General features: G+C 39.3%; 1 protein-coding gene across 1 annotated transcript in view; it reads left to right on the forward strand.

Moving 5' to 3' along the window:
• PSME4 (proteasome activator subunit 4) overlaps positions 1 to 24,346 on the forward strand; it is a 45,186-nt gene extending 20,840 nt beyond the window's left edge. The window contains exons 15-47 of the mRNA XM_066177956.1: positions 787 to 885; positions 1,254 to 1,323; positions 1,738 to 1,805; positions 2,321 to 2,536; positions 3,674 to 3,831; positions 4,442 to 4,537; positions 5,015 to 5,070; positions 5,637 to 5,693; positions 5,877 to 5,932; positions 6,013 to 6,111; positions 6,198 to 6,260; positions 6,415 to 6,510; positions 6,846 to 6,977; positions 7,524 to 7,733; positions 7,866 to 8,002; positions 8,231 to 8,284; positions 8,753 to 8,882; positions 9,484 to 9,565; positions 9,891 to 10,044; positions 10,615 to 10,684; positions 11,127 to 11,252; positions 11,592 to 11,744; positions 12,139 to 12,243; positions 12,702 to 12,793; positions 13,174 to 13,305; positions 13,872 to 14,080; positions 14,206 to 14,291; positions 15,031 to 15,159; positions 15,716 to 15,871; positions 18,847 to 19,009; positions 19,835 to 19,968; positions 20,780 to 20,914; positions 21,531 to 24,346. Coding sequence (XP_066034053.1) covers positions 787 to 885; positions 1,254 to 1,323; positions 1,738 to 1,805; positions 2,321 to 2,536; positions 3,674 to 3,831; positions 4,442 to 4,537; positions 5,015 to 5,070; positions 5,637 to 5,693; positions 5,877 to 5,932; positions 6,013 to 6,111; positions 6,198 to 6,260; positions 6,415 to 6,510; positions 6,846 to 6,977; positions 7,524 to 7,733; positions 7,866 to 8,002; positions 8,231 to 8,284; positions 8,753 to 8,882; positions 9,484 to 9,565; positions 9,891 to 10,044; positions 10,615 to 10,684; positions 11,127 to 11,252; positions 11,592 to 11,744; positions 12,139 to 12,243; positions 12,702 to 12,793; positions 13,174 to 13,305; positions 13,872 to 14,080; positions 14,206 to 14,291; positions 15,031 to 15,159; positions 15,716 to 15,871; positions 18,847 to 19,009; positions 19,835 to 19,968; positions 20,780 to 20,914 — 3,723 coding nt within the window. The 3' untranslated portion in view covers positions 21,531 to 24,346. The remainder of the gene's footprint in view (positions 1 to 786; positions 886 to 1,253; positions 1,324 to 1,737; positions 1,806 to 2,320; positions 2,537 to 3,673; positions 3,832 to 4,441; positions 4,538 to 5,014; positions 5,071 to 5,636; positions 5,694 to 5,876; positions 5,933 to 6,012; positions 6,112 to 6,197; positions 6,261 to 6,414; positions 6,511 to 6,845; positions 6,978 to 7,523; positions 7,734 to 7,865; positions 8,003 to 8,230; positions 8,285 to 8,752; positions 8,883 to 9,483; positions 9,566 to 9,890; positions 10,045 to 10,614; positions 10,685 to 11,126; positions 11,253 to 11,591; positions 11,745 to 12,138; positions 12,244 to 12,701; positions 12,794 to 13,173; positions 13,306 to 13,871; positions 14,081 to 14,205; positions 14,292 to 15,030; positions 15,160 to 15,715; positions 15,872 to 18,846; positions 19,010 to 19,834; positions 19,969 to 20,779; positions 20,915 to 21,530) is intronic.
• The last annotated feature ends 451 nt before the right edge of the window (positions 24,347 to 24,797 follow it).

A 24,797-nucleotide genomic window follows, 5' to 3' on the forward strand; every position in this document is an offset into this window, starting at 1 on the left:
GCTGTTCAAGGAGCTATGTTGTTAATGGGATCAGAAAAATTACCTGGATTAAAATAACTCAGAGGGAGAGGGTGGAGAATACGGGTTATTACATGGACAGCTTCTTTCCCTGGAGTTTGGGTTACCTTATTTCTGTTTAAATAAATATATACTTGCAGATGCCAGGTTTTGTACATTTTGAACATTGGGACTTGGGTATGATTTTTCTTTGAAATCTTTTGGTAAATGCAAGTCTTAAGTTAATTCTTTGTTGCCATTAAGTATTTAATTTGTATTTTTCCTGTTTGTCCATTATTAAAGTATTCCTGGGATCTACATTTTATATAGCTGAGCTTGCCTTGCAAGGTGTTGGGTGGAAATAACCTGCTTTAAAACTACTTAAATAGTTGCTACTTAATTCCCTATTTATTTTTAACTAAGGGATGTCTTGGCATTCCTTCACTGTGACACGTGGAGTAAGTTTTCCAACCATCAGCCTGTGACTTATTCCTGGAAAACATTTTCTGTGTAGTTTTTCAGAATCACCCTGAACTTATATTAGTCATCAAGTGTTATCCACCTCCTCTCTTCCTAAAGAGAACATTTCAGGCTTTCCACAAAGCTTCTTTCTCTGTATCTCTATTCTGATTTTTTTTTTTCCATGTGAATTGTGGGTTTCTGGTTTAAAAGAACACAGGATTACCTAGAGAAGGTACCTCCTGTGTAACATCAAACATTTTGGGGTACCTAATTTGTTCTTTTTTTCTTTTTAAGAAGCAACCTCCATATTTTTGTCCTCATTTTTAGGTTGCCTTGGAGAAGGTTTTTAACTTTGCTGTTTCAAATATATTTGAGACAAGAGTTGCTGGTCGAATGGTTGCCGATATGTGCCGAGCTGCAGTAAAAGTGAGAGAAAATCCTCTTAACTTCACTCCCTCTTTGAAAAATAAGATAGCTAATGCTGCTGCTTTTTCCTGTGTAATAGCTATATTTTTTTCGTGTCAATACAGGTGGCTCTTAATATTATGTCTTCTAAAATTGGCTGGTTGCATATAGCAATATTTCAGGATATATATTCAGCAATAATTCATACAGTATATGTCTTCCATTTATGTTAAATTTAGGTTTTATTGACTGAGAATCATGAAGTCAGGCTGACTATAGGTTGGAATTGGAGTTGGGATGCACCCTAGTCTTAGATGTTTATCAGTGTGTGTGCTGAGTTCCCTCAGATATTTTGTTTTAAAATGGACTTTTTGTGGTGCTGTTTGCAGTGCCGCCCCGAGGAGTCCTTGAAGCTTTTTGTACCACATTGCTGCAACGTCATAACTCACCTTACAGGCAGTAAGTTTCTAACATTTTCGGTGTTACTGGCTTGCTTTTGGGTTGATTTTTGTTAAGCATGAAAAGAATATCTAAAACTTCTGGGTATTTTCCACAAGTTCATTTCAGCAATGGACAAATCCATTATTCTCTCTAAAAAACCTGAAATGACAGTTGTGTAATTTCAAGGCCAAAACCTGTCAGGTTGCAAGACCATGATTCCTTAAGAATGAGGCAGTTTGAAGTGTCTCCAGACATTGCTCAATTGCAGGATGGTACACTGGCTAAAGTGACTTCCAGCTGGACATGGGTGCAGTGTGTGTTGGAGGGTTGGGAGTCAGATTTTGGGATGGAAGTATCTGGATTCTGATGCAACTTGTTTGGAAAACTTGGCTGCGGTGTGGTGACAGCAGTGCTTATCCCTTGTTCCTCTAGATGATGATGTATTACATGATGAAGAGCTAGATAAGGAGCTGCTCTGGAATCTTCAGCTTTTATCAGAGGTATTCCCAAAAATGTTCTTCTTCTGCTTGTGTGTGTCACTGCATCCTGCTTAATGCCCCTGAAAGGAGAAAAAAAATAAACTTCTATTAAAGCAATGTAAATGTTGTATGAATGGCACTGGAGAGCTTCTGGTTTTTACCTAACTTCAAATGCAACATGAGTGGCTATTCTTTTTAGGAAATAAACAGTGTTGCACGTGGAGTGAAATTAAAGCAGTTACTGAGGGCGAGTGAAAGAAGGGGGATCAATGCAGGGTGAAACATAAGAAGCTTTTGGTAAATAGAAATATTTTTAAATTAATTTAAGAAAATAAAGTGTATTTCTAGAAAATTCAGGACAGAGTCAAGCAGATGGCATCACTGAAACTTTTCCAGCAGCTTGTGGAAGTATCGGTTCAGGTGCAAGTTCAGTGTGAGCTGGAGAATGGAGCCTGGCCCAGCTGGGCTGAGCAGTGTGACCCTGTCCAGCCCTGCAGGACCGGAGTGATGTTTGCAATGTCTCTCTGTGCCCGCAGATCACTCGAGTGGATGGCAAGAAGCTGCTGCTGTACAGGGAGCAGTTTGGGAAGATACTGCAGCGCACGCTACACTTAACCTGTAAGCAGGGTTACATTCTGTCTTGTAACCTACTGCACCATCTTCTTCGTTCTGCTACACTTATCTACCCCACAGAGTACTGCAGTGTGCCAGGTGGCTTTGACAAGCCTCTTTCTGAATACTTTCCTATCAAGGCAAGGATTTTCATTTATTTAGGATTAGAGGATTTGACTTTTTTTGTTGTTGTTATTATTTTTTTTTAAAAGAAGTCATACACTCTGGTTTTATTTGGAGATTTCTGGACGGTGGTAACAGCAATGGAAAGCGATGCTTTGGGCTTTGAAATATAGAGCAAATGACAATTAATTTAAAGTGTATTGATTGCAAAAAATGAATACTGACTGTTGTTTAGGTAGTTCTATAGTTTTGAGTAGTTTTATATGACTTACTAGTGGTTTGTTCTGTGTCTTTTACCATGATTGCATGACTACAATAAGTTAATATACAGCAAGGAGATGTGATGTTTTGCAGGTCAGCAGAATGACAAATAATTATTCTGCCATGCTCTTGAGATAAAATGAAAGCAGAAGTGGCAATATTAAAAGTTACTGAAACTGTCAGAAGTCACATGCTGCTCTACTGTTAAGACTTTGAGGTCAATTTATCAATATTCCCGTTTAAAGGCAGAAATTTTCACCTGGCCTTTTTCAATATACAACTGCATTTTGCCGAAAAGCGTTTTTATGTAGTTCCCAATTGCAGATAATCTCTTGTTACTGAAAGCTAGCCCAATTTTGTAACTGATGGGGACTTCCATTTGGGCCAGTTAATCATTTAAAAATGAACAAAAATATCCTAAATGCCAAACATCAAAACCCCCCAACAAAACAAACAAATCAACAAACCCCCAAAAAATCAGCAGTCACACAATTATTTTAAATTCCTCCTCTGTAACTGAAAAAACTCACAATGATTTTGCTGTTCTCTATGGGAGTATGAAAAGTCTGAGTTGTACTTAAGAATGTGTCTGAATTTATATCCAGTCAAAGGAATACTGAAGTTATATTTCAGTTAGACCTGTGAAGTCCTTTTCCTTTTAGTGCTTTCAGATGTGTTATTTTTTAGGTATGTGTAGACATATATGGGATTGGGATTTCTATTTGTTTTTATGGTGGTGGTGTTTTTCCTGGAATTGACAGAATAAGTACTTTACTTTATAGCAGTAGTTAGTTCACATGTGTTTGGGGCTTTTTTTACAATATTAAATGCTGGTTTTTTAAGAACACAGTTCAAATAGCTTGATTAATAAGAAACATCTTTATTTGCTGCAGGACTGGGGTAAACCAGGTGACCTGTGGAACTTGGACATCCAGTGGCATGTTCCTTCATCGGAGGAAATAAACTTTGCTTTCTATTTGCTGGATACGTTCCTGCAGCCTGAGCTCACCAGGCTGGAGCTCTATGCACTTGGAGAGCTGGAAATGTCCAGGTAGGATGGAGAAGCTGCATGTATCCATTCCTAGTAGTTACTGCCAGTCACACAGGCAGTACAAAAGTTGAGAGGAAAGTACTGTAATGTTGCACTTTGATGTTATTTTAAGATTTCCAAAGCTCCTACTTCAGCTGAGATAACATCAAGTTTTCCTTAAAGTAACACGGAAAAGAAGTTGCTCACATTTTGCATTTTAATTTTTCTTCAGACTGTAAAATATTCACTCCTAAAGTATTCCCTCATCCTCCCCATGGAGGGAAGGAATTGTCTTGGCCTGGGGGTAAGGAGTTATTTCATAGGTTTTATCTGAGATTAAGATGAAATTCTTCGAAGCAATTTTCACATTAGTTTATCTTACCTGCACAGTTTTGAAATGCCAAGTCTCCCATGTTTTCCAGAAAATTAGGTTAAATATTGGAGTTTGTAAACAAATTAGGATGTCTCAAAAAAAGCCTGGCTTGATTTCTGCAATGCTTCCTCCTGTGTTTAGAACTGATGCAACTAAAGAAAAAACTTTCATAAAACTTCACAAAATACATGTGGTTTGTCATGTGTGTATTTTCAAGATATTAACAGATAAGTAACCAGGTTTTCCTCTTTGTTTAAGAGATGATGTGCAGCAGTGTCTTGCCATTGTGCACAACTGCCTGATTGGCTCTGGGAACATTCTGCCTCCTCTCAAAGGGGAAAGGGTGGCTCATCTGTAAGTAGCATTTATTTTATATCCCAAACATTCTCAGTGATTATGTTTCTTCACGCTGGGTTTTAGTGCTTTCTTACTGCTGTAGTCACACAACTGCTGCTAGAAGCTTGCTTTTAGGAATGCTCATAGTAAATACTAAGGTATGGAAAATTCACTTGTCAGGAAGGGACTCAAATTCTCCTGTCCTTCCCTACAACAGGGAGCCATGTGTGTTTCAATGAGTGTGCTCACAGGTTTGACAGAGACCAAATTTCTGCCATTTTAATAGAACTGATGAGGCTCTGTTAACTGGGAAATCAAAGTTCTGGGTTCAAGGTGTCCTTATGGTCTCCCTGCCTCTGACAAAGTTTGCCCCAAATGGATGGCTAATTTATAATTATGTGAACTAAGACATACTATTACTAAATCCAGATGTCTCTGCATGAAGACTTCATTATTTCTGTAATGTGTAGTAATACTTAGTTTGTTTTCATGCAGAGTCCCAAGTCTGGTGTCTTTGGAAGAGACAAAGCTTTACACTGGTGTTGAATATGGTGAGTAGATCCCTGTCTGTTCAGGTAAGCTTTGGTGGGGTGGTTTTTTGTTTGTTTTTTTGTTGTTGTTGTTGTTTTTGTTGTTGTTGTTGTTTTTTGTGGGTTTTTGGTTTTTTGTGGGGGTTTTTTGGGTTTGTTTTTTTTTTTTTTTGTAAAAGCAATGGGTTCTTTTGGAGATCATAATTTTGATTCTTCTCTTCATAGAAATGAGTTTTTGTGACCAAAAACAGAGTTCTCTGTATACACAGTTTTATTTTCAGCAGTGATACACAAGATATGGATCTGCTGCGGCAATCTGCCTGGGGAGGGGAGCTCTGTATGTTCTCAATTCTCATATGCTAAGTGAACTGCCTGAACTTAGAAATAAAAACAACTGTCAAGGCAGATAAAAAAGGTTCTGTACCTATAAAACTCAAGCAGCTGAGGTGAGAAACTGATGAGAGCTATGTCCTTAGATATAAATGGTTATTTTTATAGTAGTGCATACTGGCAGTTCTGAATTGTCTGCTCCACAATAAATTGCTTTTTATGCTGTTGTATTATTAACAGAAAATGTTTTCCTTTAGATTTATCCAGGGAGAATTACAGAGAAACAATTGCAAGGGTTACAAGGAAATTGCTGCGTAAGTTTGATCACTCCTGTAACTAAAACCCTGTCATACTTCAGTAGGATTTTATAGATGAAGAAATTGTATTGTTTACTTTGCCTATAATGCTGAAAGTTAAGCTTTGCAGAAACAAAATTATTGCTAATTTTTAAAGCTCTTTTCCTGTCTAATTAAACATTTCATTTCTCCCAATTCCAGGTTACATTCTTGATAACTCAGAAGACGATACCAAGTCTTTGTTTCTAATAATCAAGGTATGTGTTACATTTATAAAACTTAGGCAAGATGACTTGTTTTTAAAACAATCACTCTTATCCTCTCTTTCTTTCCACAGATTATCGGTGATGTTTTGCAGTTCCAAGGGTCTCACAAACATGAGTTTGATTCACGATGGAAAAGCTTCAATCTAGTGAAAAAATCAATGGAGAACAGGGTCAGTGACTTGGTTTTGTGAAGCTTTGGTTCCTCTGTTGCAGATCTGACACTGAAATCTAAACCAAGGGATGCCTTTTTTTACAGCTTCAAGGAAAGAAACAGCACATCAGAGCCTTGCTGATCGACAGAGTTATGCTGCAGCATGAGGTATTTCTTCCCCTTCAATCCTCACTAATTTGCTTGAAAAGCTGCTTTGCATAGTTAGCTAAATGTCATCATAACAATATCCGTGCACTGGTGTTTTTATATGTGTGAAATGTAAAAACAATCTGTCCTTTCTTTGTCCTCCCTATGAATTCAGCTGAGAACTCTGACGATGGAAGGCTGTGAATACAAAACTTCCCACCAGGAGATGATCAGGGATCTTCTGTGTTTGTCCACGAGTTCTTACGGCCAGGTAAGGAGTAGCCCCTTTTAAACTGAGATTTATGGAGTATTTTCTTGGTCTCTTCAAGTGATTCTACATCCTAAATATGTTGTTCTGGCTGTTTGCTTTTCAAATTATCTTAAAAACACCTGGTTTCTGGCAACATAAAGAATCTTGTGTAACTTTGTAGCTGTTCTCCTGTAAATACCAGAAGCAAGAAGTAGATTTTTATAAACAGAGTGGGGTGTTAACAACCTTCCACAAATAATTTTGTTTCTGTGCACAAATACGTGATAAAAACTTCATGCATGAAGTAACTGAAATGGATGAAGATTTTTTTTTATCTAGTAAATTTTTTGTTTCAGGTCAGAAGTAAAGCTCAGCAAGCATTCTTCACAGCTCTGGGAACCTACAATTTCTGTTGCAGAGATATCATTCCCTTAGTTCTGGAATTCCTGCGTCCAGACCGGCAAGATGTCACTCAGAAGCAATTTAAAGTACTGCCTCATTAACTTGGATTTGTGGCTATCTTTTGAAAGTGTTTTTACATGAGAATTTTTAATGGGGAAAGTGGGATTTGCTTGTTTATCAGCATGACTGATATTTTCATGGCTAATAGGCATAACTGGTATAAGGAATTATTTGTGTTAGATCTATTTTCAAGAGAAATACTGTGTTTAAATATGTTCCCTGTGTGCTCAGGTATTACCAAAATGTGAGTTAGCACTTATTTTTAAGTTATGGAGTGGAAATTGAGAAGCTGTAGTCAAGGTGAAGCAGTTGTGAATCATCTCCTCTACCATAATTGAGAAATCAGGCAGTCAATCTGTGGATAAATTAATTGGCAGGGCTTCCAGTCTCATTAAATGAAGAGGACTCAGTTCAGAATCTTCAGTAATTTGACACTGAGGTTGAATGTTTATGGACATTTTAATGATTTGGTAGCTTCAGCTGAGTTTTTATTCTGTGTGGGTGTGTGCATATGTCAGTATAATGGATGAGTCGAGCTTTAACCTTCCCAAACTCTGTCTTCCATTCCACAGGGTGCCTTATATTGTCTTCTTGGGAATCACAGCGGGGTGTGCTTGGCCAATCTGCATGACTGGGATTGTATAGCACAGACGTGGCCAGCAATTGTTTCTTCTGGGCTTAGCAAAGCCATGTCCTTGGAAAAACCATCCATAGTCCGACTCTTTGATGACCTAGCAGAGAAAATCCATCGGCAGTATGAAACCATTGGACTGGATTTTGCAGTGAGTGACCAATTCCTTGGTGTTCAGGCTTGTTTGTATGGACAAGGAAATTGTGTACTCTGCTGATTCCAAAGCAGAGACACTAAAAACTTGGGAGTTCAAGTCCCAAATCTTTGCACTGTCCATCAACAGGTTCCGGAGAAATGCATGGAGGTGGCTGTTCTGCTGCAGAAATCAGGACAGTCAAGTTCAGAGTTCCCAGCCCTGGGATCAGAGGAAATTCAGTTAGGAATTCAGCGACAGAAGGAGAAGAACGCTGAGGCTCTGAGGTGAGTTCAGCTCCCTTGAATGCACATTAAATGTCATCATCCAAAGTGGCTAAACTGAAAAATCCCAAATGTCCAAGGACTGTTGGGCTACATCTTCTGTCTACACTTCTATTTCCTCTTTGCCTCTTCCTTTTCACCTTCACATACCTCCTGTTGAGGAAATTTTCATCTGTTTTTCAATGGATCTCTCAGTACCATGTGGTTGATACCTCCCTCTGTTTCTCTTAGGAACTATGAAAATTTGGTCAACATGCTGCTGGACTGTGTGGAACAGAGAAATCTGTAAGTCCCCCTTTTTGTGCATGGAAAGCCTTTTTCTGGGGTGGGTTGGAGGTCGTTGCATGGATCAATATCCATGTTAATATAAGGCATCACGTCTTGGAGTTAAGCATTTTCCTTAATTAGTCTGGCCTGTTACTGAGGGTTTTAATATTTTTTTAATTAAAAAAGCACTGGTTCTGTCTGTAAAACTGATAGCAGAATAGATTCTAGTTGTTCCTATATTTGTGTTTAAAAACTTTTAAAAGAATATCTATCCCTATAGGTATTTTACACCATGGATTTTATATTTTTACACCTGTGTGTTCCCAGAACAGTGGGGGTTTCCCCAAATGAGTTAAGCTTCTTGATTACAGCAGTGCCATTAATTTACATATTTACATAATCTTTATACATGTAATAACTTCTGAGTAAAACCAGTAGATAAACTTCGGGATTTACACTCTGTTTTGAATATTGGGTTTTTTTCAGGCCCTGGAAGTTTGAGCACATAAGCATTGGCTTCCTGTCCCTGCTCCTGAGGGATGACAGAATCCTGCCCGCCCGTGCCATAAAATTCTTCGTACAGTGTCTCAACCATGATGCAATTGTGGTTCGGAAGGTGAGCCCAGCTGAAGGATTTCCTTTGGGTCTACAGGTCTTTAGGCTTTACATCAGGTGCTTATGGGGTTTCGCTGAGATAAAGCACAAAAACTGAGGTGGAACTCCTTCCTCCTCCTTCCAGCCACGCACGTGTACAAAATTCCCAATCCGAGAAATGGCAGTCGTGGCAGGACTGTAGCGTGACATGTGTAAATCTGTAAACTGTGAAGATGTGGGATGGGCTGAGTCCTTATTTATTTCAGAGTTCTTTTGCAGAATTTCCTTTGCAGATGGCTGCTTTTCCCACCTGCAGTTTGCTATTTGAAGGGAACTATCGAAGTGTTTTGCTTGTTCTGTTGCTGCCTCAGTGAGGCTCAAAACAAACCTCCTTTTCTCAAAAAATTTATTAATATTAAATTCAAATTATTAGAACAAAATTTTCAGTGAGGGTTTTCTGGCCTATAAAGTGATGCACGTCCTCTATCCCCTGAAATAACCAGGATTATTTCCTTATGGGTTCACTCCAGTTTTCACTGACTTTTCAGGGATGATGAGCCACATCATTCTGAGGGAAATGTATGGAATGAATACATTAATGCCTATTTTTTACTTTCCTTTAGGTGGCCATCTCAGCTGTGGCTGGGATTCTCAAGCAGCTTAAGAGAACACACAAGAAAGTGCCCATCTGCCCTTACGAAATAAGTATGTTTTATTTAATATAAGACATATCTTACATTTATCCTAAAATGTTTTTTAAAGCCTTCTAGTTAAATTAAACATAGAATCAGGAGCTTTTATTTTCTCCCTGGTTGTTAATGTTCTAAGCAAATAGGTAAATATGATATAGAAGTAATATAAGTAATAAGTTAATTTTTCAGTTTGGGGTTTTTCTTTTTGCTTTTGGGAGTTGTTTGCTCTCTGAAAACTTCGTAATTTGTGAGAACAATTTGTGTGGCTCCTATTTATTCGTTACATATATTTTTATCATTTTTATACATGTTAAGTTTTATTTTCCTCTTGGAATTAGGTGGGAGCCTGAAGCCTTCCAGCATCCAGGCTGGTGACAGAGCTGACAACCAGTGGCTGCACTACGACAGCCAGAGCCTACCAAAGACCAAGGAAGCCTGGGAATCCTGCTGTTTTGTGGAGAAAACGCACTGGGGATATTACACCTGGCCCCAGTGAGTAGCATTAGCGTTGAGGTGGAGTTGAGAGAGTCAGCAGGAAAAATTCTGTGGGAAATAAAATCCTGTTTTATTATGATTTTTAATTTTTCTAATATATATGTATTTAATTTGATTGAACCACAAAAAAGCGCAATTTATTTTGTCCTTTTTGCTCCTTGCTTGTTTTACCATTTCTGGGTGGGTTTTGTGTTGGTTGGTTTGGGGGTTTTTGTTTATTATTTCTTTTCTGCCCATTTCTGTCCATGTGGGCTATAGGCACAAAAAGGGACAAATTCCACGTGGCTGTTTAACTGCTGCTGTTAAAATGAAATATTCATTTTGGAAATGAGATATATGTAGAGTATTCTATCCCTAATAATTCTGGATTGCTTCTATAGCAAAACCTTTAATAACGAACTTCATTCTGTTGTAAATTTGCTTCTTTAAGTTTCGATCTTTTGGAGTTGAGCATATTTAATATTGAGAACATAGAAAACAACAGCATAGAAAGCAACAACATGTGCTAGTGTATTTTTATTTTTTAGTTTAACTTTTTATTACTTATCTTTTGTTTTTAATATTCAGAACTATGACCGTTTATGCTCCAGCTGAGCAGCAGCCAAAGCTAGGGCGAAGGAGAGATGAGCTGACAGAGGTAAGAGTTGGAAGTTTGTGGGTTTTTTTAATAGTACTTCTCTCTTCTTTTAATATTGTCCACAGATTACTGTGGAGATCGCCACAAGATGCTTTTAATTGTATTTTTCTAATTCTTATTGTGTCAGCATACCAGAAGGAGTTCTATTATTTTGATGTATTGCTGCTTCTCTCTCAGGGATGGTGGAATAATTGTATTAATGAGCACTTTCTTGTTTCCTTTCAAGTCATGATCAGAGTTGAGAACAAGACCATTAATGACAGTGGGAAGGACTAATTTTTAGGGGTTGTGATAATTTCCTATAAAATGAAGGGGGAAATGGATAACTAAGTCATCTCTTTCCTTGAGAATTTAAATGAAATATGGGACTTGTAAAGATTGGGATATCACTGTGACAAGCAAACACCTCAAAGCTAATCCTTTTTTTTTCTTCCTGTTACAGGCAGAACAAATTATATATGATCACTTTTCTGATCCCAAGTTTGTTGAGCAGTTAATAAAATTTTTGTCTTTAGAAGACAGAAAGGGAAAGGACAAATTTAATCCTCGCAGATTTTGCCTCTTCAAGGTAAGGAGACTTCAATCACTGAATTGCTCTCATTTTGTAGACAATTCTCAGAGCATGGAAAAGCCACAGCCTGCTGGGCTCATACTGTTGCAAAATGTTGATTTTTAAAGCTGCTCGGGGTAATTTTGTTGACTCCTCTCTTCTGATTAACTACTTAGGGAAACATACTTAGAGTATTGTAATAGTCTGAAGGACACTGGTGTATAATGCTCTTCTAGAAAAGCAAAGTAATTTCACATTCTGCACATTCAAACTCAAGTGTTTCACAATTTTATGATGTTCTTGGGAAGACAGTGTTTTAGATAGTTCCTGAAGACCCTTTCCCCTCTTGTTTTCCAGGGCCTTTTCAGAAACTTTGATGATGCCTTTTTGCCAGTTCTTCAGCCCCACTTGGAGCAACTGGTCGCAGACTCCCACGAAAGCACCCAGAGATGTCTAGCTGAAATCATAGCTGGCCTCATAAGAGGTTCTAAACACTGGACTTTTGAGAAGGTGCTGAAGCAGTACTTTTGAGTCATTCTTGGAAGTTAAAGAGTAATTCTGAATTACTAACCCAATTAGAAGTTGATTGCCATACTTGGAGCACAATTCATTGCTTGGTTCGGTGCCTGTTCTTGCCAGGTGTTAGGAAAATGCTCCAGTATTAAAACTAGGAGTGGTTTGCTGTTAAGGAGATGGCAAAGCTGATGTGGTTTATAATTTCCAACAGAAATAAGTCCTTATGTCCACCTTGGACTGCTAAATATTTATTTAATTCAGACCTAGCTGTCTATGCCAAAAAATAGTCCTGGGAGAATCAGTACAAAAATAAAGACATTTTAATATCTGCACTGGGTTTGAGATCCTTAAATAGCAAAATCTTGTCTCTTGTGTTTTTGCTGGGCAGGTGGAAAAACTTTGGAAGCTTCTGTGTCCATTGCTTCGAACAGCTTTATCCAACATCACAGTGGAAACATACAATGACTGGGGCACCTGCATTGCCACCTCCTGTGTAAGTATCCCATTTTTTGTCTCCTAAAGCTGGATCCACTGTGGATTAACATTCCTGCAGTGAACTGGGAGCTGCAGTGCTGTGCAGCAGGGTCAGTGATAGGTCACAGATATCTTGGGTCCGTAATTCTTCCACATCACTCAGCAGAACTCAGTGTAGTTTGTCAGCCAGAACCCTAATTAGCAAAATTCAGGCATGGTTATTCAGATATCTCAAAAATTAAGCTAAAATTCCTTCTATTCTGATTATATTTACCAATTAATTAAAACTGTGTATAGTTTTATTGGGTTTTTCTTCAATTGAGGTTCATACTGAATGTTGCCCTTATTTAATAAATAAACCCAAGGGATGCAAAAAAATCCTATCAAAACTTTCCTTGTTTATACCTTATTTTATACATTATTTACATTTTAAACCTCCCTTATTTACTTACTTCTCTGCTCCCTGTTCTTTTCCAGGAGAGCAGAGATCCTAGGAAACTGCACTGGTTGTTTGAATTGCTGTTGGAATCTCCACTGAGTGGTGAAGGAGGATCATTTGTAGATGCCTGGTAAAATTAATTTGAAGTGTTCTTTTGTGATTGACTAGAGTAGGAAATAAAGCCTGTATAAGCTGTATTGACAGGATGCTGTGCTAGCTGCCTTGTAGGGGAGAAGAACAAAGGCAGTGCTTTCCAGTTAGCTTTCCCCACATAATGGCAGGTTCTTCATGATAATTTTTTTTAATATAATTCAATTAACAGGAAGGGAAGGTTTGGGGCTGGCAGAGCTGCAGTACTGTTGTTTCACTGGGCAATTTTTACCCATCTTTGCTCATTGAAGGACACTGATGCACTGACACAACTTGTGCACATTCCCAAACAAAGTCTGGAGGGGACTGGGGAAGGAGGAATGTTCTGTATGACTAAAAATGAGCTGTTCTGATTCCCAGCCGACTTTATGTGCTGCAAGGGGGCCTTGCCCAGCAGGAATGGAGAGTGCCAGAGCTGCTGCACAGGCTGCTCAAGTACCTGGAGCCCAAACTCACCCAGGTCTACAAGAACGTCCGAGAGAGAATAGGAAGGTCAGTGTTGTCTGCTGCAGTTCATGCTGGGTTTTAACTCTTCATTTTATTTGGATAGTTAGGTAGCTAAATAATTAACCTGAAAAGCATTAATGCTTGTAACAAAAATTAGATAAATAATGAACAGACTTGCTTCAGAAATTCCAGATGACTTCTCTATATTTGTCTTTTCTTCATAGGATGTTTTGGATTGGGAGGGATCTTAAAGCTCATCCAGTCCCACTCCTTGTCATGGGCAGGGACACCTTCCACTATCTCAGGGTGCTCCAAGCCCTGTCCAGTCTGGCCTTGGACACTTCCAGGGATCCTGGGGCAGCCACAGCTTCTCTGTGCAACCTGTGCCAGGGCCTCTCCAATTTATGTGTCTGCCTTTATGTTTGACATCTCCAAAGCTCTTAAAAGAGACATTTGGTTTTGAACTGAAGATGAGAGGAAATTTTCTCTTAAGTATTAACCCTCAAAGGTCATGCAATTGATCTTGTATCATTTGGAGTGCACAGGTCACTGTTCTCTGGACAAGAGTCGTGCTCACTGTGTGTTCCTGCTGGCTTTGTTTGTTTTTTTAGTGTGTTGACCTACATATTCATGATAGATGTTTCCTTGCCGAACACTGCTGCAACTAAATCTCCTCGTGTCCATGAATTTACTACCCGGATACTTGAAAACCTCAAACCCCTCATGGAAGCAGATGAAGAAATCCAGAATCATGTTATGGAAGAGAATGGAGTCGGTGAACAAGACGAGCGAACTCAGGGCATTAAACTCTTGAAAACAAGTGAGTTAAGGAGGTCAAGGAATGGGGGGTATTTTAGCACATGATTATTGAGGTCTGCAAATTGTGTAGCAGAATTGTTAGTATTTTTCTTCTTAATCAGTGAGTGTTTCTCTTTATTCAAACAGTTCTGAAGTGGTTGATGGCAAGTGCAGGACGATCTTTCTCTACAGCTGTCATGGAGCAACTCCAGCTGTTACCCTTGTTTTTCAAGGTACATCCTTTAGTTTCTCCTTTATTGGTTATGTTTGATTTAAAAAGGATTGTATATATAAACCTAAGTTATTTTATTTATATATATTTATAATATTCCAAGGTCAGGTTACATGTGGTATTGAACAACCAGCTCTAGTGCAAGGTGCCCCTGCCCATGGCAGGGGGGTGGAACTGGATCACCTTTCAGGTCCCTTCCAACCCAAACCATTCCATGATTCTCTAAGGGACCTTGAGTTACTTTCTTTTGTTTCCTGACTACACTATTCTTTCTAAGCAGCTCCTATTATTCCTCTGATTCTTGTGTTCTTGGAATCTGTATCATCCAGTCTTACTTCTCTGAAACAGTCCAAACTTGTGTGCCCAAAGTGCACAAACATCAGTAAATTACCCAGCAGTAATCTGTGTGACCATAAAAGAAAGGTTTATTGAGGTGAAAGTGACCTTGGTAAAGCTTTGTCTCAGTTTTGGATCTGGATCTAAAATATGAAATTATTGGGTTTGATACCTAGAGAATGGCAGTGGAGAACCAAAATCTCTTTTGGATAGCTTGATTATTTACTGAGAATATTTAATGTCATATTGATTGTTTTTCCAGCTAACCTAATCTTTCAGCATTATATTGAATGTATTTTTCCTAGACAGCTGTCCTTTCATGAGATAACGCTTGTTTTGAGGATTTTGCTGTCACCAGTGCTTATTTACTAACAGGGTTTTGTTCCCTCCCTGCTCTTATTTAGATTGCACCCGTGGAGAACGACAACAGCTATGATGAGCTCAAAAGAGATGCTAAGATGTGTTTGTCCTTGATGTCTCAGGGTTTGCTGTATCCTCAGCAAGTGCCTTTGGTACTTCAGGTGCTAAAACAAGTGAGTATGGTCTAAACAGCTTAAAGCTTCTTCTCATTTAAGAGAAGAGTATACAACACTTACAATTCTAAGCAAATCATATACTGATTTAGATCTGAAAAGCTTTATTTTAAGTGTTTTTTAAAACACTTAGTAAGTGTATCTTGTTTAACATTTAAGCCACTTACTTTTGATAACCAATTGAGCAGCATTTTGATATATTAACATTTGGTTCAGTAGTGGATCACTTTAAATCTCCTCATGAGCATAACAATTCAAAATGCAGTTTCAGAATGAGTGTTCAGCTAAGGAACTGCCCCTGAATATGATTTTTTTAGGGTTTTACAATATATTTCTGTTAACAATCTGCTTTGGAAGTCAAGCCTGTGAAAATTATTACCTAAATCATAACTGCCTCCTTTGGAGAATAAAAGGGGCATGAAACAAAACTACCTGAATAAAGGAAGTTCTTTGTAACTGCCCCCAGAAGCTTTTTTCTTAAATATTGTTCACTTTCCATTAAGGGCCTGTTTTCTTTGACAGTTTTGCCTTCTCAACCTTATTTTTTTCACTGCAGACAGCGAGAAGCAATTCTTGGCATGCCCGATACACCATCTTAACCTACCTCCAGACCATGGTGTTCTACAATCTCTTCATCTTCCTCAACAACAGCGAGGCAGTCAATGACATCAGGTGGCTGGTGATAAAACTCCTGGAAGATGAACAGCTCGAGGCAAGTGATGCCTTCTCTGCACTGCTTTCACACCACTGTTTCTTGCCTTTGTCAACTTTTGTGGAGAAGCCAACATGTAAATTAATTCAGGAGGTGTTTCTAGCTCAGCATTCTTCCTGCTTTGAAAATTAGCTTTATAGGATTTGTTTCTTTCATATTCATTCCAGGAAAATAGTTGGTAATTAAATTCTCCATTAGTGATTTTTTTTAAAGTTCCGTTGCCTCTGCTTTTTCCTACTTTTTCACGGAATGTGCATCGCTTGGAGCTTGGTTTCAGTGCATGAAACAGGGATATTTTTAATTCCACTATAAATGTCTGTTGGTAGGAAAATTCAGCATCCAAGGTCAAATCCATTCCTGTGCGAAAAGTGTGTAAAACCACTATTTATTACTCTATAAGTCTGCCTCACATCTAATAATATCATATTAATGACAAAAATGCTCTTTATATTTACATCAAGAACTACCTAGAACTGAGGGGCTTGCATTAAGTTATGTGAATTTAAGTTATGTTTAAGCAAAGTGAAGAATCTTTAGAGTTAACCTCCTGCCTGGCCTATCTCCCCTGCACCATCATTTTCCCTGGTGTTTGTGCAGTTGGCAAATATCAATGAAATCCTACTTTTGGATGCTTTTTTCCTTCTAGAAGAAAGATTCTGCATCACCTTGCAATCCTACAGAAGTTGTTTGTCAGAACACTTACCTCATAATCTCACACCATTTTGAAAAATACCTTTTATTCACTTGAATGCAATTTATCCAGTTACTTTAAATGTACCAAATTATCCCTCTGCACTGCAGAGGTGCAAATCCAAAAAGCCTACCTGTGTTCCTGACCAATCTGGATCATGCTGTTGCCATGGAAGCTTTCACTTTTCTCTGAAAAGTAATCTTGTTCTTTCTTGGTAATAACTGACAAGATGCAGTATCCTGCTGAGTAATTCCTGTGTAGCTTTTGGATGCTGGGTTTTTAAGATAAGGATCATTATCTTTGACTAGGATTTGGTGTCTTTGCTCTATAGAACTGAGGTTTTGGTTCCTGGATTTTAAGATACTTCTGGTTTTTTGCTTATTTTGATACAAAGGGCCAGACTTGATGATTATTTTAATATGCACAGTACTCATGTCATGATAAGTATTTTTCATATTACACTGCAGCTTAAGAATTTAGAATGCAGTTTAGGAATTAGAGTATTTTCTCTCTGTTTAAGTAGCCACTTGCAGCTTCTGCTGTTGGGTTTGGCTGGTGCTGTTGAGTGGTTTTGTTCTTGTATTATTGCACTTTTATAGACTGTGATCAGTCCCTTCTGACCAAAAAAACCCAAACCCCATAGTGCTTTGTTTTTATATTTTGTATTTCATCATGAGTGTGATCATTTATAAATTACCTAGTGCCAGAGGTGGTGAGTGATCAGCTGCTTTGTGAATGATTTTAAAGGCTTTGCTTCCAGGTGCTCCTCACAGCAAAGTGTTCCTTCTAGCTGGGTGATTAATGTAGAAATTAAAGTGGTTGTAATCTAGGGAGTAGAGATGTAAATGAGCCCAGCTCTCCTGGGAGCTCGCTCACTTCCCAGCCAAGCTGCTTTCTGTCTGGCTCTTGTATTAGCACATCGTGTCTCATTTAATAGCTTAGCTCTTCAGGGACTCACAAACTGCTGATAAACAACACTGCCAGCCTCTCACCTCACTCTTCTTCACTATCAGCAAAGTAGATCAGGTTAGAATAGTACCTTGTAGAAATTTAAATGGAATGGGCTGGAGTCTCAAGAGCTTATTTGAACTTCCTCTGTTTAATTATTGCAGCTCTTGCAGCTGTACTTATGGCTTTGTGATGCTCAGAACATTGTGTTCAAGGATGTGATTTATTATTATAATCTGCTGCATTGGATTCAGAGCACTGGGAGGTGTTTGTGCTCCACAGAGACAAATGTTCTGTTTGCAGTTACCTGTGACAGAATGTACCTATCAAAAATCTGGTGGCAGCATCTCAACCAGTTGATTCGGTTTGCAAGTTTGTAAATGTTGGGAGGCTTTTGTCAGAATGTAATTATGGAAAGTGGGAGTTTTGGAGGGACTCCCAGTATAAATACAGTTTTACGTGTCTGTAACTTCCTGGCTTTGGGAGATTTGAGGAGATGAGAGAAATTAGTAATACTGATAGGTTAGTCACTTGTTTTTAAAAGCAAGGATGAGTTGTCTCTACTCAGAATTCACTAACAAGGTGCTGTGGCTGGTTTAAAAGGAATGGAAAAGGAGATCTGTATTTTGAATGGCATGGCAATTAGATGAAAGCTAAGTTTAGTCTTGTTCTTTGGGGTTTCTGTCTTACCCTTAAGAAGAATATTTTTTCAACCTGGTTTTCTGGTTTTATTCATGTTGTGCAGAGATCTGGTACTTGAGACAAGAAGTCTATCATGCTGGAGCATTACAGAACTGAGTTGTTGATCATGAAGTTCATTATATGGCTTATTAATCCAGCATCTGTTGTGTCTTTCAAAGAATTCTTGTGCTATGGGTAGAACAGAATTAGCTGAGTCTCTGGAACATTCCTCCTGCCTTTTCTTGGAAAAGCTCTTCTGCTTTTGTCAGGGGAAAAACTAAATGCTTTTGAATAAAGCCCACTTTAAAACTGATGTCAATATAGAGCTTGTTAGGAATTTTGTGAAGCAGGTCGATTATTTAGTCTTAGTCAGCATTTGTTTCTGAACTTTCTAAAGCTTCTCTATTGACAATGGAGTTAAATTACATTATTTGCTTGTGTAGCAGTTCACTTTATGGCAATTTTTCTGACCGTAGTTCTGTATTACAGCAAAGCATGTTTTTTAATTTTAAAGAGCCATCTAATAAACTACTAATAGCAGGATAATACTTTAAAAGCTTTTGCTGAGCAAGATCTGCCCACTTGGGTTAGTTGGGTGGGCTTAAAAGGGCAGTAATGGCATAAATAAATTGTGTTCTGTTCCACCTGTGCCCAGGTGAGGGAGATGGCTGCCACCACGCTCAGCGGGCTCCTGCAGTGCAACTTCCTCACCATGGACAGGCCCATGCAGACTCATTTCGAGCAGCTCTGCAAGATGAGGCTCCCCAAGAAAAGGAAGAGAGACCTGGCCTCAGTGGGAGACACAGTTTCTTCTGGGGGTAAGAAAGCAGCGCAGGAAGAAGTCAGTGTTTTGGGTAACATAGACTGCCATAGAATTTGATGTGCAACATAAATTGTAAGAATACACAGCAAAGGCGACTATTTCTATTATGTATTCCTGTGTTAAATTAATTTCTTACTCTCCTAGAATTAACATTAAAGAGGTTTTTCCAGTTCACAGAAATAAGGATGCAGATGATGAGGGATAGCAAGTTCCTCAATAAAAAAGGTTCCTTGGCTGTCGCAACGTGGTTTCACTCCTTCCCCACCTTAGCTTCTATTTGTTAGCCGTGTGGGTTTTTTTTTTTCCCTAAAAAAACCCAAAAAAACCAACAAACACAAACCAACCAACCAAAAAACAAACCAGAACAAAATCCCCCTTAGTTAACCCTGATTTGGAACTTTGGCTTCTGCATGGGCGTTTAGTGCATCTGAGTCATAGTCATTTGACCCAGAAGTTTGGCTTTCCATATTCTCCAGTAGTTGTGGGATTTCAGAAAACACTTTGAATTGTTAACAGAAAGAGGGAACATGGATATGTCATTCATGAGTTACTCATTGGTTTCTTTAAGAGAGGGAAGCTCATTTGACATGTTTATAAAGTGTCCAGCAGTTGCAGATTGATTCCTGTTGGAAGAAGGTGTAAAAAATTAAAGGTACGAGAATGAATCTGGGATTCTGAGTAAGAAGCAGAATCAATCTGGAAGTTCATAAGTTTGTGCCTGTAGAACTCTGGATTTCTACAGAGCTGGAGGTCTCTGCAGTGCCAGAGGGTTCGTTGCTGATTTTCTTTAATGATGTGGGTTGATGCCCTGTTTTTGCAGACTTGGTGAAGCGCCATGCTGGCGTCCTGGGGCTCAGCGCCTGTATCCTGTCCAGTCCCTATGATGTGCCCACCTGGATGCCACAGCTCCTCATGGATCTCAGTGCCCACCTCAATGATCCCCAGCCTATTGAGGTAAAAATGCAGCAGTTCTCTGTTTCAGAACACAGCTGAATACCTGTGACCCATTCTTAGTTCTCTTTTCCTAGAAAAGCATAGGAACCTATTAAAAAGTTTAATTTCTACTGCTTTTTACTAAATTAATAGTTTTAAAGCATGACCCGCTTTTAAGTATTTTTTGTGGTTGATCTGTCCTTACTTTCAAACGTAAAGCATTAAATTGAAAGCTGCAAGAACTGTATTTATAATGAGGGAGTGGGTTTTTTTCATTAAAGATGTCCCTTTTGTGCATGCCATTCTAGGAAACATCAACCTGAACCAAAACATCAAGTCTGGAATTTTTAAAATGAAGTGTTATGAGCTGCCCTAGAAATAAGTTTTTAAATAAATAATTGCCTTTAACTCTTACTGTTTTGTCCTGTCTGTTGGGTTTTGTTGACTGTGGCTGTTTTAGCCAGAGTAGTGAGATGAAGAACTCCTTTGATGTTTTCAGACCAAAACCACCCTTTTGAAACAGCCAAGGAAAAGGCAGTGGGGGAAAAACACTTGGCTTTTATTTTGTAAGAATCTCTAAATGTTTCCCAGCTCAAAATTGTTAGGTCCAGGAATCCTTTTTATGAGAATGTTAGTCATAACCCTGATCAAAAGACTAACCATAACTGTGAAAATTAAAATCCTGGGCTGAATTCCCCAGAGCCCTCCTGTCCTCTGGGTCTGCTCCAGCCCTTGGTGGTACTGAGCAATTGTGTTTGTTGTATCCAACATTTGTTTTGGTGTGGAGCTGGGGTCCCTGACTGACAGAGCTCCATCCCAATTGTGCTGGCAGATGACTGTGAAGAAAACGCTGTCCAATTTCCGGAGGACCCACCACGACAACTGGCAGGAGCACAAGCAGCAGTTCACAGATGACCAGCTCCTGGTGCTCACTGACCTCCTGGTTTCACCCTGCTATTATGCATAGGTGGGTCAGCTGATGGGTTTTGTCATAAGCTTCACTCTTAGGAATCCTACTCCAGAGTTGGGAAGAATCCTTAACCACAGGGAAAATGCTGCAGTCAAATTTCTGGCCCTTGCCTCCTCCAGTGGTTTTGGTCAGATTTATTTTGGTTAAGTATTTTAAATATTGCTCATCTTTCTGTGCATCTCTGTGCTTTGCTACGACATTTACATTTCTTTTCTTGAATATTGATGTTCCTTTTCTCAATTTTCGATCAGTTGGCTGCCTTTTAAATCCCTGGCAGTGCCCCTGAAGTGCTGCTTTGTACTTCTGATGCCTCTGAGGACTCTGCACCACCCAGTCCAGGCTATCACCTACATCTCAGGATGGGGAATGGCTGCTACCATTTGGTTTCCTCTTCCACACTCTGGCTTTGCTGCCAGGGCTCTTCACACAGGCATGTCCCCAAAGAGTGAATCCATTCCTGGGGTTTCTCTTTGTTACACTACAAGATTCCCATCTCTATTGTATTGTGATGTTTTGTGAAAGTATTCCAAAAGAAGCTTTAATTTTATCTCTTCAAATAAACAAGAGCATGAGGCAGTATTTGTGTTTTGAACTCTTTCTTCTTTCTTTTCAGGTTTCCCCTGGGGAAAATGAGGATGTAGGAATTTTTCTGCGAAATAAAGGAAACTCAAAAGAAATTGATCATGTAGAGAACTTTGTGCTGGAAATCCTGATGCCTAATCAAAACCACTTTTAAATACAAATGTATTCTATTCAAAAGGAATTTCACCTCCCCAGGGAGCAGCCGAGGGAGCCCTGAGGCTGCGCCTGCGGGGCCTGATCATGAGTCCATGGCAAGACCATTCTCCTTGGCCTGCATCACACATCAGTCTTGTTTCTGCTTCCTTGCACACAGTGACCTACACTGCACATCCCTCACCCCCTTCTTCTGCCCCGTTCCCAACATTAAGGATATGCAGAACCAGAGAGTGCCACAAACTGGAATTTTCTTAGTGGAGCTCTCCAATTCTGCCGATGCAACTTCTCCCCCAGTCCATACACAACCCTGGGAGCCAGCCTTCCTCAGAGTTTTATTTTTCACTACTGGGATTTGAGTACCATCCAGTCCACCTCAGGGCAGCATTGCCTTTTTGTATTCTCTCCCTTGTGCAAATGTAAATAGCTGAGCTCTGTGCAGAGGTGGCAGGATGCAGCATGGGCAGCTCCTGCTGCCTGGCCAGACCTTTGGGGGTGTCTTGATGCCGTGTGGAATAAAAAAATGTATGATTCTCTGCATATTTTTAAGGGGGAAATGGGTGTTTCCATGTAATTAGAGCCCACAGATAGGAAATGATGGACTGTTAGTGGTGGTTGAATTCACGGAATGAAATGTATGCACAGTGTGGAAAGGCAGTTTTTGACAGTGTATTCTCCTGAAGATTGAGCAAGCATATCTCGTTTGAAGATTGTGGAAGCTCTGTTTTTTTGCTTGCAACTTTGTTAAGAGACTGGTATCAATTGGCTGTTTAACAAGCTGTTTAATATGTGTTACATAGTTGTAAAAGACTGTATAAATTGTAGAGGCATTGCTTTGACAAAACATTGTACAGTTTGCAACCTTTTACATAACACCATTGTGAGATTAATTTGTAAAGATTCATACTTAGATGTTAATACGGTAGTGGTTCTGGCTTTTGTATCAAAACAAATGCCATTCTTAGTTTTTTAAATTATTTTCTTTAACAGAATATCTCTGTGTCTGAGAGGGTTTGTTTTGCTTTTCCTGTATCTCATGACTGTCTCATTCAGATTTTACTGCAACACGTGTGGCCATTTCTTAATGCTGACATCACATATTCTGGTGTGATCCATTCATAGAATGTGAGCTACATGGAAATAACTCATAAACTGATGTGTGTTTCATCTTTCATGCAAAACCCCCCAGGAGCACTGAGACCTTTGTGTGGCTCATCCCAAACTTCCAAGCACAGCAGTGCTCCTGGGGCAGTATTTAAGGAGTGTCAGCACACAGATGTAACCACTGTATAGCGTAGTGCCAAACTATGATTTCAATTGTGTACGTAGTTTAAAACCCAATAAATGGACTGTTTGTAACTACTGCATCTTGTATTTCTGAAGAGGAATTGTGTTGGTTTGAGAGCATAACTTCAGGTTTTTACAGTGCTTTTGAGCTTTTGGACGAGGCTGGTGTTTGTCCTGGGATTGGGTAATGAGTTAAGGCAACATTAAGAATTAAGATCTTGTTCTAACGTCTAGGAAATCAGCTTTTACATTTATGGAAAAATACCTTGTGCCAGGAAAATGCTTGTTAACTTCTGAGAACTGGAGAAACTTGTTTCTGTTGGAGTGGGTTTTGCTGATAGAATTTAATCTTTACAAGTGATGGAAAGCCTTTGCTGCAGAGGATCATCTTTAAATTATCCTTGACTGATGGAAGTGTTAGAACAGATATTGCATGTGCTGTTGTGCAGCTCTGCTGCTTTGTGCTGTACTTGAGAATCTCTTTACTTAATCAGGGTGTAGCTGGAATTGGTTGAGGATTCAGTGCACTGTAGGGAGTCATGCTTTAGTCCGGAGTGGTATTAATTCTCAACACCTTATAAATCCACAGTAAATTGCTTTATCCAAACAGATCCCCCAGTAAATACAGCACAATATTCAAAATACATTTCTGTAGGATAAAACACACATCTGTGGTAGTGGGAGCAAACTTCTGCTGATTGAGTTTTGGTGAGGGGAGGGTTGTTAGTCTCTTGTCCTAAAAATGCAGGAACAATTTTATACCACCAAATCTTCACCAAATATCACAACTCAATTACTGGATTTATTCCCCCAAGCAACACCCACATCCTGAATTCTGAACTTCCATCACTGATGTCTTACGCTGTCTCTTCCCTGTAGCTGTCAAGATAAACTAACTGCAGTACCTCTGTCTGGAGAGGGAGAGATTTCTAGCATGAGAAGAGAGAATTTCCCCCCTTGGAACAGGAAGAGATGGAAAAATATCTTGAGAACAGTCTGATAGCCTTGACATCCTTAGTGACCACCTGTCAGACTGCACAAATAACCTGTGACCATCATGGGGAAGCACCAAAGAAAGGCAGAGATGTAAGACAGAATTTGGGAGGTTTGGGAGGTATTTTGGTTTGTTGAGGTTTGGGTTTTTTTGGGGGGGTTGGTTTGGTTTTTAAGCACTCAAGTTGCCAGTGATGTACTGTACAGTGACTCTTGCTAGACCATTATGTGGTGTGCTCTCCCATATTTCCATAATCAAGTGGGTATATTTGATGCTTATTTTGATATGTAAGAAAATGACTAAGTAGGCAAATTAGACTTTTGACCTGCGCTTTTGGGAGCTGCCACAGTCTCAGCATCGGTGGATTGTGTTGCTAACAAGTTCATGTATGGATGGCTTTGGGTTTTAATTAAAGAGGCAAAGCGATGAATTTCCTTATTTCTGGTATGACTGTATTCCTGTTATGTCCAGGTATCTCCCTTCCTCCCTTTTTAGTTCTTTCCCAGGCTGCTGGGACTGCTGTGCTGGGTACACTGGATGCTGGGATGATGTCTCCTGTCAGTTTTTCACAGTTAGGCATCCCCAGAATCCCACACCCTGCTCAGTCTCACACTTCCTTCCACAGCTTCAGGCTTCCTGGAATCCTGCAGCAGAGCCTCCAGCTCCTTTTTCCCTAGGGCTGTGGAAAACACAATAATCTGGTAAGATGCAAGGGGGAAAATAAAGCCCCATGGCAGTGGAAGGGTTTCCTGGCCACTGTTCTGGGAAGAGTTTAACCGTGCTGTGAGTTACCAGCTGATGTGTTGTGCATCCTCATGGCATCCTGCAGTACCTGGAAGGCAACTTCTGGGGATTTCTAATAAA

This window comes from Chamaea fasciata, unplaced genomic scaffold, assembly GCF_029207755.1.
Source record: "Chamaea fasciata isolate MVZ Bird 193981 ecotype frontalis unplaced genomic scaffold, bChaFas1.0.hap1 SCAF_3, whole genome shotgun sequence".
Lineage (NCBI taxonomy): Eukaryota > Metazoa > Chordata > Aves > Passeriformes > Sylviidae > Chamaea > Chamaea fasciata.